The 20,804-nt window shown below is 37.1% G+C and overlaps 3 protein-coding genes across 4 annotated transcripts in view; 2 read left to right on the forward strand and 1 right to left on the reverse strand.

Moving 5' to 3' along the window:
* The first annotated feature begins 3,844 nt into the window (after positions 1-3,844).
* LOC125241376 (folylpolyglutamate synthase, mitochondrial-like) lies at positions 3,845-13,857 on the forward strand. 2 transcript variants are annotated; one of them, XM_048149834.1, is made up of 9 exons: positions 3,845-4,137; positions 5,590-5,670; positions 7,392-7,499; positions 7,806-7,985; positions 8,504-8,640; positions 9,274-9,361; positions 9,512-9,604; positions 9,901-10,328; positions 13,319-13,857. In XM_048149834.1, the coding sequence occupies exons 1-9, from the start codon at positions 4,048-4,050 to the stop codon at positions 13,698-13,700; spliced, it is 1,587 nt and encodes a 528-aa protein (XP_048005791.1). In that variant the 5' UTR covers positions 3,845-4,047; the 3' UTR covers positions 13,701-13,857. The 2 variants fall into 2 exon arrangements, with proteins under 2 accessions (XP_048005791.1, XP_048005792.1); XM_048149835.1 differs by having other exon boundaries at positions 9,916-10,328.
* LOC125241375 (putative RNA polymerase II subunit B1 CTD phosphatase RPAP2) lies at positions 10,860-13,042 on the reverse strand. Its single transcript, XM_048149833.1, has one exon. It carries the CDS (start codon positions 12,856-12,858, stop codon positions 11,155-11,157), a length of 1,704 nt encoding a protein of 567 aa, XP_048005790.1. The 5' UTR covers positions 12,859-13,042; the 3' UTR covers positions 10,860-11,154.
* A 223-nt stretch (positions 13,858-14,080) lies between the features above and the next one.
* Positions 14,081-20,804, forward strand: part of LOC125241622 — a 34,011-nt gene continuing 27,287 nt past the window's right edge. The window contains 1 exon segment of the mRNA XM_048150185.1: positions 14,081-14,621. The gene's annotated coding sequence lies outside the window, so the exon portion shown is untranslated.

Raw genomic sequence — 20,804 nt, forward strand, 5'->3', positions numbered from 1 at the left:
CTGCTGTTGATGATCAGGAAGAAACTCCTCAAATCTGAACGGCACACAAACTGATAGTGACTTTGGTATTTTTATAAGAACAGTATGCATTTTTGTTCAGAACAGTGACATATGGTTTGGTGCAGTAGAACTGCTGATAGTGAGCAGAACGGAACTCCTCAACGACGTAGCTCATGTTAGGAGATTTGTTCTATTCTTTATGTTCGTTCAGCATGTTGGGTTTTCATGTCACATTTTGGACCGGCTCAAGTTCTTGTGATGGAATCCATGAGGAAGCACACGTGTAGTGGCTTTTTTATTTTTATGAGAAAATCAAGGTCGTACATTACAAATTTGACATTTGATGAAGTGGAACTGCTGATGATGATCAGCACGGAACTCCTCAGCGACGCATAGCTCATGTTAGGAGATTTCTTCTCTTTGTTATGTTTGTTAAGCATATTGAGTTTGTCAATCTCGATTTCCTATAATTGGATTCATGAGGAATTGAGAGAACTCCTCAAGCCTCAACGGTATAGGACATATTTTTAACCGCCGCCTCAAAACTCTCAAGGAAGGTGGTTTTCAAGTCGTCTGTGTGTGTGTGTTTTTTTTTATGTTTGTTCCACGATATCTCCGTCGTTACTGGACCGATTTTGATTTTTTTTTATTGAATGTATATGCATACAGATTGGTTCTATTTTTCTCAGAACCCAGTTCTGATGATGGGATCCTGGAGAAATCGAGGGAACTCCTCAAATCTGAAAGGCAGACATATGGTGATTTTTGTGTTTTTTAAGGAACAGCATGCATTTACGTACGGAACAGTGACATTTGGTGCAGTGGAACTGCTGATGAAGATCAGATCGGATTTGGTGCAGTGGAACTGCTGATGATGGTCAGAACCGAACTCCTCAAATCAAATCTGAACAGGCACACTTATAGTGGAACTTCTGATGATGGTCAGAACCGAACTCCTCAAATCTGAACGACAATTATAGAGACTATTTTTATAAGAACAGCATGCACTTACATCCAGAACAGTGACATTTGGTGCAGTGGAACTGCTGATGATGGTCAGAACCGAACTCCTCAAATCTGAACGGCACACTTATAGTGACTTTGATATTTTTATAAGAACAGCATGCACTTACGTCCAGAACAGTGACATTTGGTGCAGTGGAACTTCTGATGATGGTCAGAACCGAACTCCTCAAATCTGAACGGCACAATTATAGAGACTTTGGTATTTTTATAAGAACAGCATGCGCTTACGTCCAGAACAGTGACATTTGGTGAAGTGGAACTGCTGATGATGGTCAGAACCGAACTCCTCAAATCTGAACGGCACGCTTATAGTGACTTTTTCTATTTTTGTAAGAACAGCATGCACTTACGTCCAGAACAGTGACATTTGGTGCAGTGGAACTGCTGATGAAGATCAGATCGGATTTCCTTAAATCTGGACGACACACTTATAGTGATTTTGCTATTTTTAGAAGAATAGCATGTATTTAAGTTCAGAACACTGACATTTATTTAGTTATGTTTGTTAAGAATATTGAGTTTTCAAGTAAAATTTTGTCAAGCTTCGATTTCTTATAATCGGATTCATGAGGAATTTATGAGGAAACTCCTCAAACCTTAACAGTTACTTTAGGAGCAGTTACGTTTTTTTTACATGTACTATGGAATTGCGAAAAAAAACTTTGAAAAATCATAAAAAAATAGTAAAAGCAAAATAAAAATGTTTAACCTTTTTTTCGTCGATAAAATTTGTCGTAGTTTCTCGGATTTTCCGATGTGCACATTAGAAAGACTCACACTGTATATCACAGTGTATCACACAGGAACAAAAAAAAATACGCGTGATATGTTACTGACCCCCGGTGCCCCATGGTGACATTTGGTGATTTTTCCATGACCCCCTCCCCCTATACAGTATGACGTGATTAATGGACGCCCCCAAAGCCTATAAACCAAACGTGCCAATAAAGCCATAAACTATTCTCAGCAAATTAAGAGTTTTGTTTTTATACCACATAGTGACAAAAAACCATACGGCCCGCCTTATATAAAAGCAGTCACCGTAGCCTATGGACGCTTACAACTCCAAAGGTGTTACTTGCGCGTTGCTGATCCTTTAGAAAAACCTTTATATACTAAAAGAGCAGCAAATATTGCTCTTTTTACATTATCTTTGCTTTTTACAGATTATTTTAATTTTTACACGTATTTGGCACTAGGTACTAAAAACGAATTCCTTAGTCCATTTCCGAAATAATGAGTAAACAGCTGATTGTCAATGTCAACATGACACGCGGCTGACGCGGCAATTCGAGGTTATGTCAAGAATCTTATATACATACTGGATGTTGCACGCCGAACATTACTTTGAAGCCAGAAAATTTGACCTTGAATTACGTCACGCCGGTCTTGCATCTCTTTCTTTAGGGTGTCCATGATTAAGCATACATTAGGGATATCCCGCGGAATTTGACGTATTACATCTCTCGACACAGGCTTAAAACCTTTGAACCTCCGTTTTGACAATATTCTCAGCTTGATATGATATTGATATGTGTTAAAATGTCAAATATTAATATTAGCGCCATCTATCTGAGCGTACCTACCCCAAAGGTGTATCGCCATCTAGCTCACCGTACCTTTTTCTGTATGGTTTTGAGGTACGTTTTTTTCTTAGACTTTATCTGTCTATACGGAGTTACATAAGTATTTGTCTTTTACTAACTGACACCTGTGTTTATTAAAGCATGCAATGGAATATATATTTTAGTGTTTTGGTCACTTTAAACCATCACAATAATATTTTGGTAGTAACTACTGGGAAAACTAATCCCAGTAGCTATCAACCCCCGGTGTGGTAATTAACAATGTGGGGGAAATCCCAGTAGTTAGGACAGGTAAAATTTCTAAATTTCTTTCTGTGTCATAATCTTCAGGCTTAAAGTGCAAATCTGCAAATTGTCGAACGCTCTGAAACATTTCCTTTTATCGGTACAATCGACAGCCAACAGCCAATGCTGCCTCCTTCCTTCATCTTTTGGAACACTGAAAAGTTTAATATTATTCATGTTAATTGTAAAGACATAAATTATATAAAGTTGGTATTATTATACTGTGATATGAACTATGAACATAGAAACCGTACCAAGTTGATAGATTTAGCTCCATTCAATAAGAGTAAATACCATGCAAGAAAAAAGATTGGTCACCCTAGTCGTAAAACCACACATAGCATTATTTTTCTTTAAAGGTCATATTTATCGTTCTAAACCTATTCGTGGGAATTTTGATATAATTTGAGACAATGAAAACAATATAATGATAAGAAGTAACCAAGATTACAAGCAAAATAGAAGAAAATTTATTGCCAGTGAGGTTTATGAACATTTTGGTAAAATAAGTACTTACTTGTGAAATTTTACGTCGGATTTCGGTTTCCATTTACTTCCACAATGGTTCACTATGCAATATATAGCTCAGAACTTAAGTAAATCGTCGAAAAACGTTTATTTTGCAAAATAAATCTCTGAATCGGTGAATGAATTTTGACAATTCTGACATATCGGGCATATTTTTTTATTATTAGTGTTCCCATAGTACGCAGGAGGTAAATACCGGAGAAATAAGGTTTTTGATTGAGTTTTTTTTTTGTATAATACAAAGAAAAGTAAGTCAATTTGATTGAAGAATGTTTTATACGTTTTTTTTATTAACTTATCTGGCAATACATCACAGTGTTGGAATGAGATAGAACATAGGAGTAAAGGTGAATGAACCTGGCTTCAACTCATTGGTCGGCACGCACTATCCAGAGATATATATAAAATTCTTGGGTTATGTTATGAAATTTCAAACAATGTTCAATTTGTGCATTCCAGTATTAATCGGTTTCTAGTTATGACGATGTGAGAGGTCAGATGTCAGTTTAATCGTGTGATAAGCTTGGGGGCTCGAGCCACGTTCGCGCACCATGTGATTGTTCCGTTTAGGCAAACAGTGTTTTTTTTCTATAATTAACCTTGGGCTCCACGCATTCAGCTGATGATTTATAACTCATGTAAATCTGCATTTGCCAGTCTAGGCTCGATCCGTTTCGCGAGAAGGATGTCTTCGTCTAAGTATTCTTATGAGGTATGTTTGTTTTAAATAAATGCTTACTCCCTTAATATTTGTTTACAAGATTACCTTGTCTTAAACATTGTTGTTATTGTATATCTACTGTGTTTTGAATAATGTAATGTTTTTGATTTTATTTAATAACTTTTAAATCGGTTTAATTATACCTAATATACCTAGATCAAAACTTTTAGAAATATCCTTAGTTGTTTGTGTATTTTCCTTATATTATGAAATATAATAGAGATATAATAGGCTAGTTACCTATACTTAAAATAAAATATTTTATGCAGTGCTCGAAATAAAGCTCCACATAATTAGAAGAAAAATGTGGACAGTAGTGATATTTAAACATAATTTCTATTTAATAAGTCAAAGACAAAGATATATAAAGTAAATGAATTGACCGCGACGTCACTCCTCAGTATTTCATAGTAATTCCATATTAGCAAATCGTTTTGACAGTTCTTAAAAAGGAGCTGATTTGACTAGTAGGAAACTAGCCTATTATGTTGCTGTGTTTTGTTCAATACATTATAAAGTTTTAACTAATATATTTTATTCATTCTATACATATCACTTATATCAACATCCTTGTTAAAACAATCCCTGTTCTTCATTTATTCTAATTACTTAAAGCTTTTCAAAAATTTATTTATTTATGCCAAAGGAAAGCTACCAAAAAATAAACCTACATTAATTGATTATTAATAAGCTTTATCTAAATATAAAACTTATTTCTCATTAGTGAGGCCCAGTTTGACAAAGCTAAATTGGCTCAATGATCAATCTAAATATAAATTATGATCTATTATCACACATACATATATGTATCATAGTGTATCTGTTAATATATCTTAATGAAGAGATCACACAGTCAAGGCCTGCAATGATTTGCATAAGTATGAATGATGTTAAAGGAAGTTTTCAAACATTGTTAAGAATTTTTTGTAGCGTAAAATCACTGAACTGTCATCCAAAACTACTTTGAACATTTTTGTGTCGGAATGAATATTATTTGAATGATATATTCATGATTACTACCTATTTTGTTAGTAATTTGTCAGTTACTACTATATCTATGTAATAAAATAAATTGTTTATTAAAGTCAAATACAGGGGTCTTGGCGCCGAATACCATTTCGTGCCAATTGGCGTTGAGACCCTTGGGCTGTGGGGTTCGAACGCCTTAAATTTATTTAAGAAAATTTTGAAAAAACTGACAGACGTCAGCGGTGACTGACGGCTGGCAGCTTCCCCGCCCAAAGAATAAGCCTTGCGATACGAGGAAATGCTGCCAGTGTCTACAGCACCATGCCTAAGGAGGTTACTTAGTTTTTAATATTTTTAGTTTACTTGGGTAAGTATTTATTTTTAGATTAAGGTTTAGTTTATGATTAGTATTATTGTTTTTATTTTAAGAGTTATTAATTAATTATACTAATATTATTATTTGATATGTTGCAGGAGGCGGTACGAAAGTTGAACCTGTTGCAGTCCAACAAGTCAACCATAGACCAGATACGAAGGAATATTAAAACTGGCGAGGTGAACTAAATTATATTTATGTAGACAAAATAGTTATCAAATTTGAAAAATATAGGGGCAAAGGTTAATCGTTGCATAGAAAATTAGAAATTTCGCGCCTTTTTTTAGTCACAAGATTATGATATCATGCATAGCTGGGTCCACACAGAGCGAGGCATGTCCCGAGGCAATGTGCTCACGCGCGGAACGGGCTATGTAGAAAGAGGCAGTTCATTTGTTTTGCTTTGCGTGAGCACAGTGCATCGGGACGTGCCTTGCTCTGTGTGGACTCGGGTACTGTCTATATTAAATATTGTTCGTACTTGTGTACCCAGACTTCATAAATTAGCAAAGGTAGGGTCCCTAAGAAAGTTGTGAATTTACACAACACCATCATCATCCTCCTTGCGGTATCCCGGCATTTGACACGCCTCATGGGAGCCTGGGGTCCGCTTTGACAACTAATCCCAAGATTCGGCGTAGGCACTAGTTTTTACAACACCAATTTCTTCGTAATGTATACAACTGCAGGCTGAGCAGTGATTATGATTATCAAGTCACAGTATCTTCTTAACAATCCTACTTCTGTCTTCTTCTTGCTACCTTTATGTGGCCTTTCTGATTTGTCATTAAGGCCGAGCTCTCATAAGACCTGTCACACCGCTTGCGTGCAACGCGCAGGCATACTTAAAACTATATACTTTTCCTACTTCGAGAGTATTATCAGATATTGTATAGAAGTATGGGGTAACGGTGCGAACATAGACTCTATTCTACTCATGCAAAAAAAGGCATTACGAATTATCACTGGGTCTAAACGAATACCAGTAACTCATCGCAATATGTTTATAGACCATAAAATCTTTACAGTTACGGCATTGTATTTATATCGAGTATGTGTGTATATTTATATAAATCAAAATGATCACAAAAAAGCAGAAGAAATTCATAATTTCAATCTAAGAAATAAATCAAAATTGATCCAACCTAAATCTAACTTTATACATTTTAATAATAGCCTGAACATTATTGCAATTAAAGTTTTTAATAAATTAAGCACTGACATAAAACAATGCAGTTATTTAAGATCCTTTGACATAAAATTAAAAGATTATTTTATTAATAGACCATTTTACACTATTGATGAATACTTTGCTAATGCACTGGATTGATTTGATTGTAATGGACTTATTAACATTTTATTGTATTGGCTATTTTTATTTATTTTTATATAATTTTAATTCTAGTACCTGACATTGATTTTGTATAATGATTTTATTTTTTATGCCAGTGTAATTATATTTATAAATTTGAAATTCATGATGTAAATAATGTAATAATTGTAAATACCCTATACCTGTATTTGCATGTACATGTACTTTATGCAAATAAACAATCTGAATCTGAATCTGAATCATACGTGCTATACAACGCAGCGTTACGCGCACGTGCACGTTTACGCATACGCATCCGGTGTGGCTCGGCCTTTAGGCGGGTCCACACAGACCAATTTCCTAGTACGGCCAACGTGCTAATGTAGACGTGCCTCGGTTGAAGCAGTGCGTGCGGTTTGCTCGACAACCTGCCTCGCCAGAGGCACGCCTACATTGGACGTTTGCCGCGCGAGCACATTGCCTAATGACGTGCCTCGCTCTGTGTGGAACCGGCTAACAAAACTTCTGTCTTATTTCTATCTTTCGACTACATTTACGTGTAACAATAGGTTTATATTTATTCTTCAGAAATGCAACAATATAGAAGAAATGGCGAACTACCTGCAGAGAACGGGGGTGTCCTTGGACCGTCTCGACGAGCTGTCAGTCATACACGTCGCTGGGACTAAGGGGAAGGTGCGGTACCTACACCTACTTAGTCTGGTCAAGTCTAGTATATTGTCACTACTTTGAAAAAATCTCTATCTCACACTGCTCTCAAGCAGTAAGTCTATATGCATTCCATACATTACATACTTATTACATTTTTCTTTTCATTGACAGAAGAAGATACAAGTTTTTCAAAGTAGTGACGATATGCATAAGAGTTAGGATTGTTCGGTAAAAGCAGTCTTCCTTCTGAGTACCTATGTCATGATGTCATGTGATAAACATTTCTTACCCACTTAAAACAATACAGTTCATTTGTTTTTTGTCACCCAGGGTTCTACAAGCGCAATGTGCGAATCAATATTGCGCGCACACGGGCACCGCACAGGCTTCTACTCGTCGCCACATTTGTGCTCTGTGCGTGAGCGAGTGCGACTCTCAGGGCGAGTGTTGTCGCGCGAACAGTTTGCTGCGCACTGCCATCGCGTGTACGATGCCCTCTCAGACACACAGGTACACTGAGACTTATGTATATAATCTCTTAATGTCTGTCAAGTCTTTGCCTTCACTATATAAAAGCGGCGAATTTAAAAAATGTAGACGCGAAATAATATGGCGCCCTTTTTCTAATGACTAAATTGTTTTACAGACTATAAAGTTCGTTTGTCCCTTTATTATAACACCAATACGTCGGAATCTGAACTTTATCCGCTTGATAACTTAAGTGAACGTCTATGAATAAGGGGTTAAAAGTGTTAAAACCACAGGGTAAAACTTTAGTTAAATAGTTTCACGACAAATGGGCACAATATGCTTGTGAAAATCGCTCAGCAAAATTAACTAACTGTAACATTTATTATTTATTTATTAGTAAAAACATGTTCACATGACATTACAGTAAAACCAATGCGTCACGAAACTTAGGTAACAAAAAGGAGAGAAAATAAAGAGAACAATAAAAATAAAATTAAACAATTGATTTAATGAAACATGTTTGTTGCACCCAGGTTGAATGTATCATTTTATCGCAGGCCTTCGAAGGAGACATGCCCAAGTACTTCGCCTTCCTGACCGTGCTCGCGTACAACATATTCCTCGAGGAACGGGTGGATGTCGCTGTGGTCGAAGTCGGAATAGGCGGCGTCGTGGATTACACGAATGTGCTCAGGTATTGTATACTGGTCTTTAAGTCTATATTGCAATACATATCGTATCTTACTGTCCAGATTTTAACCTGGCATAGGAATAGGTGTCATATTAGGTGGCGTCCTTCCTCAGAGCATATAACACTAGAGAGCATAGCGGACAAGCCGCCGACGGACGTATCGCGTCGTCGCGTCGCTTGAGGCGCGTCTGACGTCTTTCCTATACAAAATGTACTGAGATGTTTTTTGGATACTCCCTTAGGGACTATCTACACACAGGCGACGCACGTCGTAAGATACGGAACGGACGCCAGCGCCGCGCCGCCTGAGTGAAGTTTAAAAAACGTCTCCTCAGTACATTTTGTATAGGAAGGACGTAAGACGCGCCTGTTGTCGTCGTGTGCATGCGTGATGCTAATAAAGCTCTAGACAGAGAAACAGAGAAATATGGGAGAGGGGGATGCCAAAGGCAACCATACAAAACGTCTGTGAAAGGCTAGCAGTAAAGTAAGCAAGCATGCGTAATGCCACAAGTCTCTGGTCGTTCGCATTGTTGTAACACAGACGTGAAAATGATGCGTACAATTACGCTATAGCCCTAATAGGTGCGTCCATCTACAAGTGTGTGTGGGTTCAAGTTGTACTTATTTTTGCAGACATGTCCCCGTAGTGGGCATAACGACGTTGGGACTGGATCACACATCAATCCTTGGGTACACGTTGGCAGAGATCGCGAGGGCAAAGGTTTGTGTTTAATTTATTGAGACAAGTATTTAATTTCCTAATTTTCCTTTGAAGAAAATCATGCATTGGCAAATTTCTGCGGGCTTCGTTTGAAACCTGACTTGCCTCATCACTCACTTAAAAATATTATAATAAAACTTCTTTTTGAAGGCAGGCATCATGAAGCGGGGTTGCGAAGCGTACACGGTGCAACAGTCGGACGAAGCGATGGAGGTTCTTAAAAGCGTCGCTAGCGATGTACAGGTAACACACACAAAAAATCAGTTATTGGTGTAGACTGTAGACGTTCGGTGGGCAGGCGTACAGCGGGGTTGTACGCTATCCAGCGTGGTCGCAAGACACTTGTATGAGTTTCAATTGTTTGACATGCACACACGCCTCGCCCCGCACAACGCCCAATGTGAGCGTGCACGAGGGCCCCACACTATTTAAAGCTATTCTGACACACCCACTGTGTCAGTATTAAGAAATGTACCTGTCAAAAAATGTTCGACTTTTTCTTCGATTCTCACACAATAGTGTGTATGAATGTTTCCAAGTCTTTTTTGTTACAGTGCCCTCTGGCCGTCGTTCCACCCTACACATCATACAATCTGCCAACCGACATTCTCCAAGTAAACCTCCCCGCATACCAGACGAACGCCTCTCTCGCCATACAGCTCGCGCACGCGTGGCTCCGGCACGCGAAACAAAACGCACTATTAAAAAAACAAAATTCGAAAAAAGAAAAAATTGGCGGAAAAATTCTAAACTCTATATCCATCGACGCCATTTTTACTGAGAATACAAAAATTAGCGAGTCTCTCGACGGGTTTATTCCTGTGGAAACTGTAGTTGGGCTAAAAGAGTGCCACTGGCCGGGGAGGTATCACAAAATAGATGCGGAGTACGCGACCTTTTATTTGGATGGAGCACATACGGCTGAGTCTATGGACATTTGCGCTAAGTGGTTCGGCGATACTGCCAGGTAGCTATTTTTTATTAGTAAGGTCCATCCCCATAAATCCCATCATAATAATATAAACTAATATGAGAGATGAGTTTAAAATCTGTCTGTAGTGGTTAAACTTAAATAAATAGCGCCATGAGTTTTATATGTTGATTAGAACTGAATAGGTACTAGAATAGTAATAAACTAAGGACCGCGAAAAAATGCAAGTAAGAAAAAAAACTTTACCATTTATGATCCATGATTATGGATCGCCACACGTATGTTATTAGGCTATCCGCACAGAATGAGGCAGGTCGCGAGGCAGTGTGCTTGCGTGGCAAACATACGAGTAGGAGAGAAGGATATTATTGCAGAGCAGCGCAGCCGGCCGTTGTCGGCGATCAAAAAATTGAAAAACACAAAGTAACAATTCGCATGTTCTCATTGCATCATATTATAAAATAGGTCGCAAATAAAAATCGCTGTGTGCAAATTATTCATAATGGCAAATTTTATCAACATCATTTCGAATTTCCAGACACATCTATTGTGTAAAAAAAAACATAATTATTTGCAAAATAATTTATTTATAATCACATACAACAGTATGGCGCTAGTTAAGATGTTTAATAGTACATTACGATACAAGTGCGTAAAAAAGGAAGTTCCAAAACGAGTGGCGATAAATTAAGACACGACCGAAGGGAGTGTTTTAAATCGATACGAGTTAAGAATTTCCTTTTTGCACGTGTATCGTACGACGTTTTTCAGTACAGATGGCCCTCTGAAGTTTCGTCCTGACATATAATGAACCACTTCTCGCACTAAAGTGCGAAACACCATCTGTACTGAAAAAACAGTTTCAGTTCACGGTCATTTGCGTGTCATTATTGTCGAGTAGCCTGTCAATGTCAGTCAGCCAAGATATGAGCCGGTCCACATAGCCACCGTCCTGCTGGTAACTCAGCAGCAACAGCTGCAGGTGCTGGAACGCTGTGTGCTGCTCCAAGTTGTATTCCAACCGTTTGTCCCGCAACGAAAGCAGCTTCAACACTATTATTGCTATTAGAGTCCATTGTATTGGCTTAAACATAATGTTATTTGCACTTAACTTGAAAGTATTTACAAGTATTTTCAACTCGGCAGCTACAGAAAACGTTGATAAACCTAGCGACCGTAACAAGTCTGGTAGCACTTTATTTAAATGCTGACATACTATCTTTCTACGTAAAGCATTCTGTGCGTTTTTATCAACTAACGGTAACTGTGTTACCTTTGCATCTTCACTGGTCTCTGTGGGGTCTGTCGATGTTGGTTCCGGAATATCCATAGTGCCTTCTAAATATGCTTTTACTTTTAATTGCATTCGTTTGCTCTCTTCCTGCAGTATTGAGTAGTCAGGCAACGGTTTTAACTCCCTCTTTGCTTTAGCGTCAATCTTTTTGTCTTGAAGCTCGAGCATATTCAACTTTCGACATAAAGCTTGATATTGATCATAGTTGTTTGAGTTATAGAATATGCTCTGGGCATAGTTACTCATGTATTCCTTGATGCATTCACCTTTATCTGTGACAAGTTCTCTTACTTTTTCCTCTCCTAATAAGAACATCATGGTGTCTATGGTGAACCATTCGGCCAAGCATTTTTCTACTTCAATTGTAATGGCACTAATGGCTGGCTGCTTCTTCTGATGCACCTTCTTAGTCTGTGACACTTGAGTTTTCAGTTCTGGGGGTTTGTTTGTGAGAATGGGGTCTATTTTCCGCTCGGGCCTCTCTACGATTTCTCCTACAATACTTAAAGGATTTGGAGTAGGCTTTGATTTCACAACTCCAGGTCTTTTTGTTATTTCTTGCACAGGTTCTGTTGTACTTGAGCCTGATTTTTCATTTACATTGTTAGTGTTTTCAATGCTATTTTTCACTTCAGTTTCGGTCTCTAATTGTTTCTTTTCAGGTTCATCATTATCCTTACCTTGATTGCCTCCAATTTCCTGCAAACTGGCCTTTGCAAAGTCATTGATAGATGTGAAGGCTGGCCGCTCCACAGTCTTAACTTTTTCTATGATGGACACATCTATCTCCTGCCCCATGCTTCCTACCGAGTCCAAGGGTAGCAAACAGAACTTTGGTATAACCTCATACTCTCTAAACCACAACGGACTTGTCAACATCTGTTTTTTCACATGCATTGCTGAATTATAGCAGTGGTTACTGCAGAAGCTCTTCCTGCCAGTTATATCATAAACTTTGTTCGTTTTTACCGATATTCGGTACTTTTGCTTAGGAATATCTTTCTCAGAGATAGGCTTGTCACACAAAGGGTAACCACAGACGTGTAGGATGGATCTCTCTTCTATGATGTCCTCGAAGTGGCTCTGGTTGATGTCGGGCAGGCATTCCATTAAGTACGTTTCAGAAATATTGGTTTCTAACAAATTTTCCACGATAGTTTGGGCTTTTGCGTTACATTCACGTTTTTTAAGGATCGCTTGTCGAACTTCTTCCTTAGTCATTTCATCGATCTTGGTTGGCTTCTTTTTAGGTTTTGCTGCGGGGGATTCCATTATGATGTCAAAAAATAACAAGTAGCAATTATTTTTTGAGATCTAAGGAGTAAACTTATTCCGCTTTCTTTAAAATTGTTGTCACAAAAAATAAAATAATCACCAATCACGATGGTGCAGGTTTGACACTTTCTGTCTGTTTAGAAACAATCAAAATTAATCGTATTCATTGTTTATTCATTGTTTATTTTCATTACTGTTATAATGTTTTGAAAATGATCTTACCATTTTTATTGTAGAGTTTTATTTATCGACTTTGCTTTTTTATTCTAATTACATGATGAAATTGATGTCATGAATTTTATCATTATTCGATTTCCTAACCATAAAATTTTTGAACGTATCTTGTCGTTTATAGAGACAGGTAGGAATGTAGTTAGTAATATCCGATCCTATCCGAATTCGATAATTAAATCGATAAAATGTGTGATAAGTACAAGAAACGATTTTTTGTTCACAGGTCTGAAAACCGAGTTCTCATATTTAGCGTGACAGGTGACCGAGATGCTGAAATCCTTCTGAAGCCACTGAAGATGTTGAACTTTAATGCAGTGTATTTCGTCATACCAACAGCATACAGTGATATTACAAAGAAAAATGACAACTATTCAATAACGGAACAGAAGGAGTTGGTTGAAAGATGTCGTAGCTGTGCTGAGATATGGAAGGCAAATTATGTCAAAAATTGTGAAGTACATATTAAGGAAAATGTTTCTGAAGCATTAATAAGTATTAAGCGTTCCTATAATTCTATTGATAAAAGTTCTGTTCTTTTTACTGGTTCTCTATATTTAGTTGGTGCGGCTCTGTCAATTATTGACCCAAATCTAACTAGAGATTAACATACAAAATGTACAAATATTATGAGAAATTTTCATAGTTGGGTTTGATGTTTTTCTCGTATAGTATACGTAAGTAAGCAAAAGTGACATGGATAATATTTTTTTAATGCAGATTAATTTAGAAAAAAACTACACTAATAAATCAATTTATAATTTACTTGTAGTCTTTCTCATTCCCTTCGCCATACATTCATTGGGGGTAAAAATATGACCTCATAAAATAAACTTTAGTCACATTATCTAATTATTGAATGACACGCTTATTATGTTTTTTATAATTTATTAAAACATGATTTGCTGATAGCCAGACCAAGCTAATTTTAAAGTGTTCGAAAAGAGAAGTCGTGCAATGTTTTGGGCCCCTTCTATTTCACGACTTTTCTCTTTCCGAACAGACTCTGCTACGATTTAAATACCACAGCTACGAGAGAGAATAAAATAAGGCCCCACAATTATATTGCCTGAGTCGTACCATACGTAGTATCTTCTTAGTAGTTTGTGGTCGTACCGTACCGTTGAGCCATCTTGTAGAATCGATTATTATTTGCATACCGACTCTTGTCCGAAGCCAACCTCGTTAACGCTCCAAAACGTCACATTGACATATGGCAGATTCAAATTTATTTCTTTTCTTCGCACGGTCCGACCTTCCTTTCTCTATACGAATTTTAGTTGAAAAACTCACTTTCACCTTATTGTCGCGATTTAAATTATATCACGCGGCTCGAATTCCTACCTTGCTCAGTGCTACAATTTTCGCTAATGGTTGTTTAACTAAAATAACTTAAAAAGTATAATAGAGATATCTTGTAAATTATACTATTTATTTTCTATTTATCGTATTGATAAGGATGTAGGGCTGTGATAAGAAGTGTGCTGATGGTAAACAGAAGATATTGGAGTTTTAATTGATACAAGCAGGTAGGCTTTCTAATATAAATTTATTATTTTTATATATCCTTGAAGTTAGAGTGACTGATGTATTTTTAAATTTACAACTATGTATTTGCAAACTATATACGTATATAAAAACTCATACTAAATAGTCGTGGTTTATATTAGATGTTAAATATGTATAATTTTATTTAATAACTTGAGAAATTGCTTGCACTGAATATAATGTGATATTATTGCATATTCATTCAAAGCTATAGGTCCAAGCTGTACCTCAGTAAACTATAGGGCTTTGTTACTATTGTTCCGATTGTGTAAAACAAATCTAATATTGTTCATATAAATAAATATTTGCATTTTTAAACACTCATTATGTAATAAGTTTATTTAAAAGTATATTTCATTGTACTGTAAATGAACTCAGTATTGTTAGAAGGTTTTCCTGTAACTGGGTTGCTTATTGTGAAAATCTGAAACCTTTTATTTATTTAATTTATTATGATCCCTGTTTTTTTTTCCTGGTCATCTAAAATACATAGTACAAATAGAATAATATATGTATACATTTTTTAGTATGAAAGTAAGAATATTTCCTTCTGAAATTTTAACTTATAGTGTGAATATAGAGTTTGTTTATATTGTTTGAAAAGTGAATAAAACAAAAAAAATGCAACTCTGTACATTTTCACAATTTTATATGATTTGAATTTAATTTAATTAGTACTACATATAGGACTTTGGGCTTAAGGAAGCTATGCTTTTCCTCATGCTTTATAAATAAATAATAGAAAACAGTAAATGAGTTTACATGAAATAGGCAATGACTTAGATAGATTTTTTTTGATGAAATGACTATATTTTGGAGCAATAACTAATGAGTAAATGCCAAATGAACAAAACATGATATACTTGGTATAAAATTCTAAAGAGCCATGTTTCATCACTTGACTATGAAGTGCATTCATGCAAGACACTATATGAATTTATTAACCAGTACAAGTTATGTTTATTACAAAAGGGGTTAACTATAAAAAAATAATAAAGAGGCGAGTGTACCCAACCTTGAGAACCTAATGCTTTATTAATTAATTGGTGTAAAAAAAAATAAACATATTTATGATATTTACAATGAATTTTGTATGCACCATCAAATATATCAAAGCTGCCAAAGTGTGCATGCATCTCACCAGGATCTCTAAGAATCAGAACTACAATTCCATTTTTAAAGTCATCAAGTACAAAATCATTTTTAAAAGAATAAAATTATTTCTCAACATGTTTGTATTCCATCCTGTATATTAATTAATGTTATGTTGATTTTAGATATCATTAAGATTAAATACATTGTTGCTAGCTTTAGGACATGAGCTGATAAGCCTTACGAGATATAGATAATACACAGATATTATGTCACATGACTTGTCTTCCTTAATATTTTAATCCCTTATTAAGAGTTTGTGTCATCAACAGTGACACACAGTTTTCTCAAATATAACCTTTAACAACATGACATGAATTAAGGCCACAGACCAACCCCTATAGACATCCATTACAAGACGACTCGCGGTCGCCAGCCTTCCTAGTATTTGCACTGATATAAGCGCGGGCGCTCGCCGTGCCCGATCAGTATCGACCAAGTAACAGACCCGAAAGCAGCGCGTGTTTTTCGCACTAAAAAATTGGAAAAGGGTATTTTGATGCCTTAAAGATGTCCACCTGTAGTGTGAAATGGTGTGGAAAGGTAACAAGAAGCTCAAATTTAAAAACAGACGGCATTACATTCCACAAATAAGTCATATTTATAATTTATTCAGAGCCGGCATAGGTCAACTTACATTGGCCACTTACGCGTCAGTAGAGGGACAGTCGTACTTCTGTCCCTTTTCATCTGGCGCGACTGCCCGCCGTCCTTGAAACGGCCAATCACAGCGCGCTTAACACATTCCCCGCCCGCTCCTCGCACCCCAAACACTGGTGACTCGTATCGCGAACAAAACATACAAGATTTCTACTCTATAGGAGGTTCTCTGTGATTAAGGCACACATCTTCGTGAATAGCATGATCTGTATTTGTGGAAAACCCTGAAGGATTTTAAATATGAAGTTGGTTGGCCTACTTCTACAGTGGCCTAGGGATCCAATTGGTTGACTGTATGAGACGACACGGGGCAGAAGGCCTAGTAGAGCCGACTCCAAATGATTGGAGCAAGTCTAGGCAGAGAGGAGGACTGTTAACACGAAGAGTTCCCTACATAATATAGCAGCTTAGACAAGACGCTAAGCGTTTGAAAGCGCAGAAACAAGAAGAGCTCGTGTTAGTCGTAGGATTAGGCCATAGTCGGTATCCGCCCAACGATATATTGGGTGACCAGCAGGACGGCGTCCATTCGGTCTTCCTAAGTAGGCCCGTTTGACTGCCCGATCTATAACCATTGTTTCAAGGTGACCAAACCAACGGATACGATAATGTACTTAGCTTACGCCAATCAACTGTAACTACTAAGGCTCGCCGAATCGAGTCTCATTAATTCGCCTTCTGATGCATTTCTTATGAAACTGGACGCAGATGATAGCATTAGCTACGCGTCGAATTGCATTCAAATTCAAATGTATGAAGACTCGATTCGATTCCGCCTAAGTGGACACCAGGCTTTAGATAAACACGCGGTCTTTGACCTCAGTCCCTAGTCATTGTTATTAGATAGCTCGATAATCTCTATTGTTGTCATTTGGCCGTTCGGTCCAGAAGTGCCTGCCGCACAATAGAAATCTTGTGATGTCATAACTTTCAGCGTCCGGATCTGTTGATTATACACGCCCTTAGTTCAATCGACTAGAACAGAGGTGGGTATGTAAACTTTTGAACAAAGTAGAAACCCCGCGGGAAGAAATCACCAGTTTTAGGAAGCTCAATTAGGTGGTCAGTCAGTTGTACATATAACAACCAGGCAGGCAAGTATGGTCGCGCGATAAATGATAAAACATATGGCCGTCCCTATCGCACTTACAAATAGTGTGATAGGGACGGCTTGATGTTTTTTCATTTATCGCGCGTCCATGCTTGCCGTGCAGACGTAACTTATCCAGCTATTTTGGTGCAGTATTGTCGCGTTAAAGGAATATATGTATATGTCGCAGTAAGATAGATAAAACCGTTATATAGTTATAACCCTAGGAATATAATTATACGTCGTAACATAGTTAAACGAAAGCGATTAATTGCTATCTTACTAGGAATATAACTATAATACGTTACTAGTTTAGTCAAATAGTTATATGACTGGATTCAGTCTAGTGAAATGATTGTAGGCAGGAGTGCGCCGGTGCGGCAGAGGTTTAGTTATAACCCTAGCTAACCATCTTACTAGGAATATAATTATAATGCGGTAGGTACTAGTTTAGTTATATAATTATATCACTGGATTAAACTTAGTCTACGGATATAATTATAATACGTCTCTAAGTGGGACTGCAACCGGGAGTCCCGGTTCTTTATAGTTCTGTACCATAAAAATCAAAAGGAACACTTATGTCGCGACTCTGTCCATCCGTCTGTGTGTTTAGAGAGAATAAGCACATTGAATTGGAAATAATTAACAAATTCTTGCCCTTAACAATTCTTCACTGTGGTTTGTTTGTTTAACGCATATAATTATATCCCTAGGGTTATAACTATACCTCCGCCGCACCACCACACTCCTGTCTACAATCATTTCACTAAACTGAATCCAGTCATATAACTATTTGACTAAACTAGTAACGTATTATAGTTATATTCCTAGTAAGATAGCAATTAATCGCTTTCGTTTAACTATGTTACGACGTATAATTATATTCCTAGGGTTATAACTATATAACGGCTTTATCTATCTTACTGCGACATATATATCCGAAGCCAGCTGGAATAGTTAATTAAGATTAAGAACAGTAACATGAGCCTTAGGTAATTGACCTAGAAAACACGTGAATGAGTTCCTTTATTTCTACTATGCTGCACCGAAATTGCTGGAAAAGTTGCGATGTCTGATAAGTGATAACAACTTACAAGTTTTCATGTTATGTGTAATTAGAGGTATATTTATATCGGTTCCGCTAAGGCGGTAACAAATATATAAACGCAACTCTATTGTCAAGTCGTTTCGTGTGAGTTCAACTATTTATGATCACTGCTGTAGCTCCGATATATCTCATGACTACTGTACCGCCGAACCTGGCAGGCAAGCGATAAATGATGATAAAAACATCAGGCCGTCCCTATCGCACTTACAAATAGTGCGATAGGGACGGCCTGATGTTTTTATCATTTATCGCGTGACCATGCTTGCCTGTCTGGACTAGGATACCGTAAGATAATCATTCGATCTTTAACCCGCTCTGTTCCTTGTAGTCCTTGTTAGTTGTTATTCGATCTCAGTCTCGATCATTCCATTTTCACTTAACTGTCGGTAGGTAAATAAAAAAAAACGACTTATTATTCTCCTTTGGGTGCTAAAAGTACTAGCGTAAGGCAAAAAACGTGATTCTCTTAGTTTATGTTCAAATAGATTTTTTTTAAATTCAAAATAGAAAACTTATAATTAACAGTTTACAGGAATCCTCGCCAAACTGTAACGTTTGATGGCGAGAGGCGCTTATTGTTCTAGACATAGATAGGTACTTAAATACAGTTTTGATGTAAAACAAAAGCATAACTTAATACTAATTTAAACTTTTTTTTTAACTTTAATTATCTAAATTATCTTAACTCCTGGTTGTCCTCTAATAGATAGGACTTAAGTTTAGTTTTCATGAGACAGTCCCTAGCCTAAAAATAAGTTAATTTATACTTGTAACAGTCCCTTGGCAAAACCATATTAACCATAGTTATCGTGGATTACTCCAATCGAATAAGACACAGTAATAGGATAAACATTCGGCCTTTGACCCGCGCGTTGTTATTGGATAGGTATAGCTCATCTATTGTTGAGGTTGACCGCTCTGATCTCGTGACGTCACGTCATGCTTGTGTCACGCATTATCTGTATTATCGCCATAAGGAAATACCTTCTTAGCGAAAATACCTGTAGTCCATAATTCCATAATCCATACTAATATTATAATATTATATATTATAAATAATAGTATAAATGGGAAAGTGTGTGTGTGTCTGTTTGTTTGTCCGTCTTTCACGGCAAAACGAAGCGACGAATTGTCCGGATTTTTAAAGTGGCGATAGTTGAAGGGATGGAGAGTGACATAGGCTACTTTAGGTCTCTTTCTAACGCGAGCGAAGCCGCGGGCAAAAGCTAGTAATATTATAAATGGGAAAGTATGTGTGTTGTCCGTCTTTCACGGCAAAACGGAGCGACGAATCTGCGTGATTTTTGAAGTGGAGATAGTTGAAGGGATGGAAAGTGACATAGGCTACTTTGTGTCTCTTTCTAACCCCCCCATTTCCCCAACATGGTGGGTGGAAGTTTGTATGGAGCATTCCGAAATTTTCGAATTTAAAGCGAGCGAAGCCGAGGGCAAAAGCTAGTTTAAAATAAAAGAGATTGTGGCGTACCTATGCGGGACAAAATGTAGGTATCGGCATCAACTTACGGGGCGCCGGGTATAAAATATGCATACCTAAGGTCAAAACCGTCATAGAGACTATTCTGTCCAGTAGCGTAGGCTTAATTTCTTTGCAGTCGTAGAAAAATAGCCATCTCTTTTTGTTTTTTAAAGCCAGAAGTAAAATCAACTCCTGTTTTGTCGTCGAAAATATAAATTGAGATAATTGATTTTATAGTTATTTGTTATACAAGGGGGCAAAGTTGTATTTTAACGCCGAGTGTGGAATTGAAAAACGAGCAAGTGAAAGGATTCTATAGTTGAACCACGAGCGAAGCGAGTGGTTCGAGAATATAATTCTGAACTTGCGAGTTTTTTAACACACGAGAAGTAAAATACATTTGCACCCGAGTGTAACACAAAACTTTTCCCCTCACTATAGCGAGGAAACTACAACGCAAAAAATGCGTTTATCACTGCTTCCAGTAGTTTCACAGGTGGTAAATCGTCTTCATTACTAGATTCACCTATTTTTATCAATTATAAAGCATTTAATTTGACATTATTCAAGGTTAAATTACTTTACCCACTAGTGGATAAAATGCGTTTTTACCCGCTGGTATTAAAGGACAAAACACGTGTTTCCGAGCTAGTGAGGGGAAAAGTTTCTTATAT

Source organism: Leguminivora glycinivorella, chromosome Z (genome assembly GCF_023078275.1).
Source record: "Leguminivora glycinivorella isolate SPB_JAAS2020 chromosome Z, LegGlyc_1.1, whole genome shotgun sequence".
NCBI classification, from domain to species: domain Eukaryota; kingdom Metazoa; phylum Arthropoda; class Insecta; order Lepidoptera; family Tortricidae; genus Leguminivora; species Leguminivora glycinivorella.

What these genes read in the sequence shown, in the direction of transcription:
- LOC125241376 (XM_048149834.1), top strand. Translation starts at nt 4,048, where the DNA reads ATGATTTATAACTCATGTAAATCTGCATTTGCCAGTCTAGGCTCGATC. An exon ending in CGTCTAAGTATTCTTATGAG is followed by an intron (nt 4,138 to 5,589) that starts GTATGTTTGTTT and finishes GATATGTTGCAG; the next exon opens with GAGGCGGTACGAAAGTTGAA. An exon ending in GATTACACGAATGTGCTCAG is followed by an intron (nt 8,641 to 9,273) that starts GTATTGTATACT and finishes TTATTTTTGCAG; the next exon opens with ACATGTCCCCGTAGTGGGCA.
- LOC125241375 (XM_048149833.1), bottom strand. Translation starts at nt 12,858, where the DNA reads ATGGAATCCCCCGCAGCAAAACCTAAAAAGAAGCCAACCAAGATCGAT.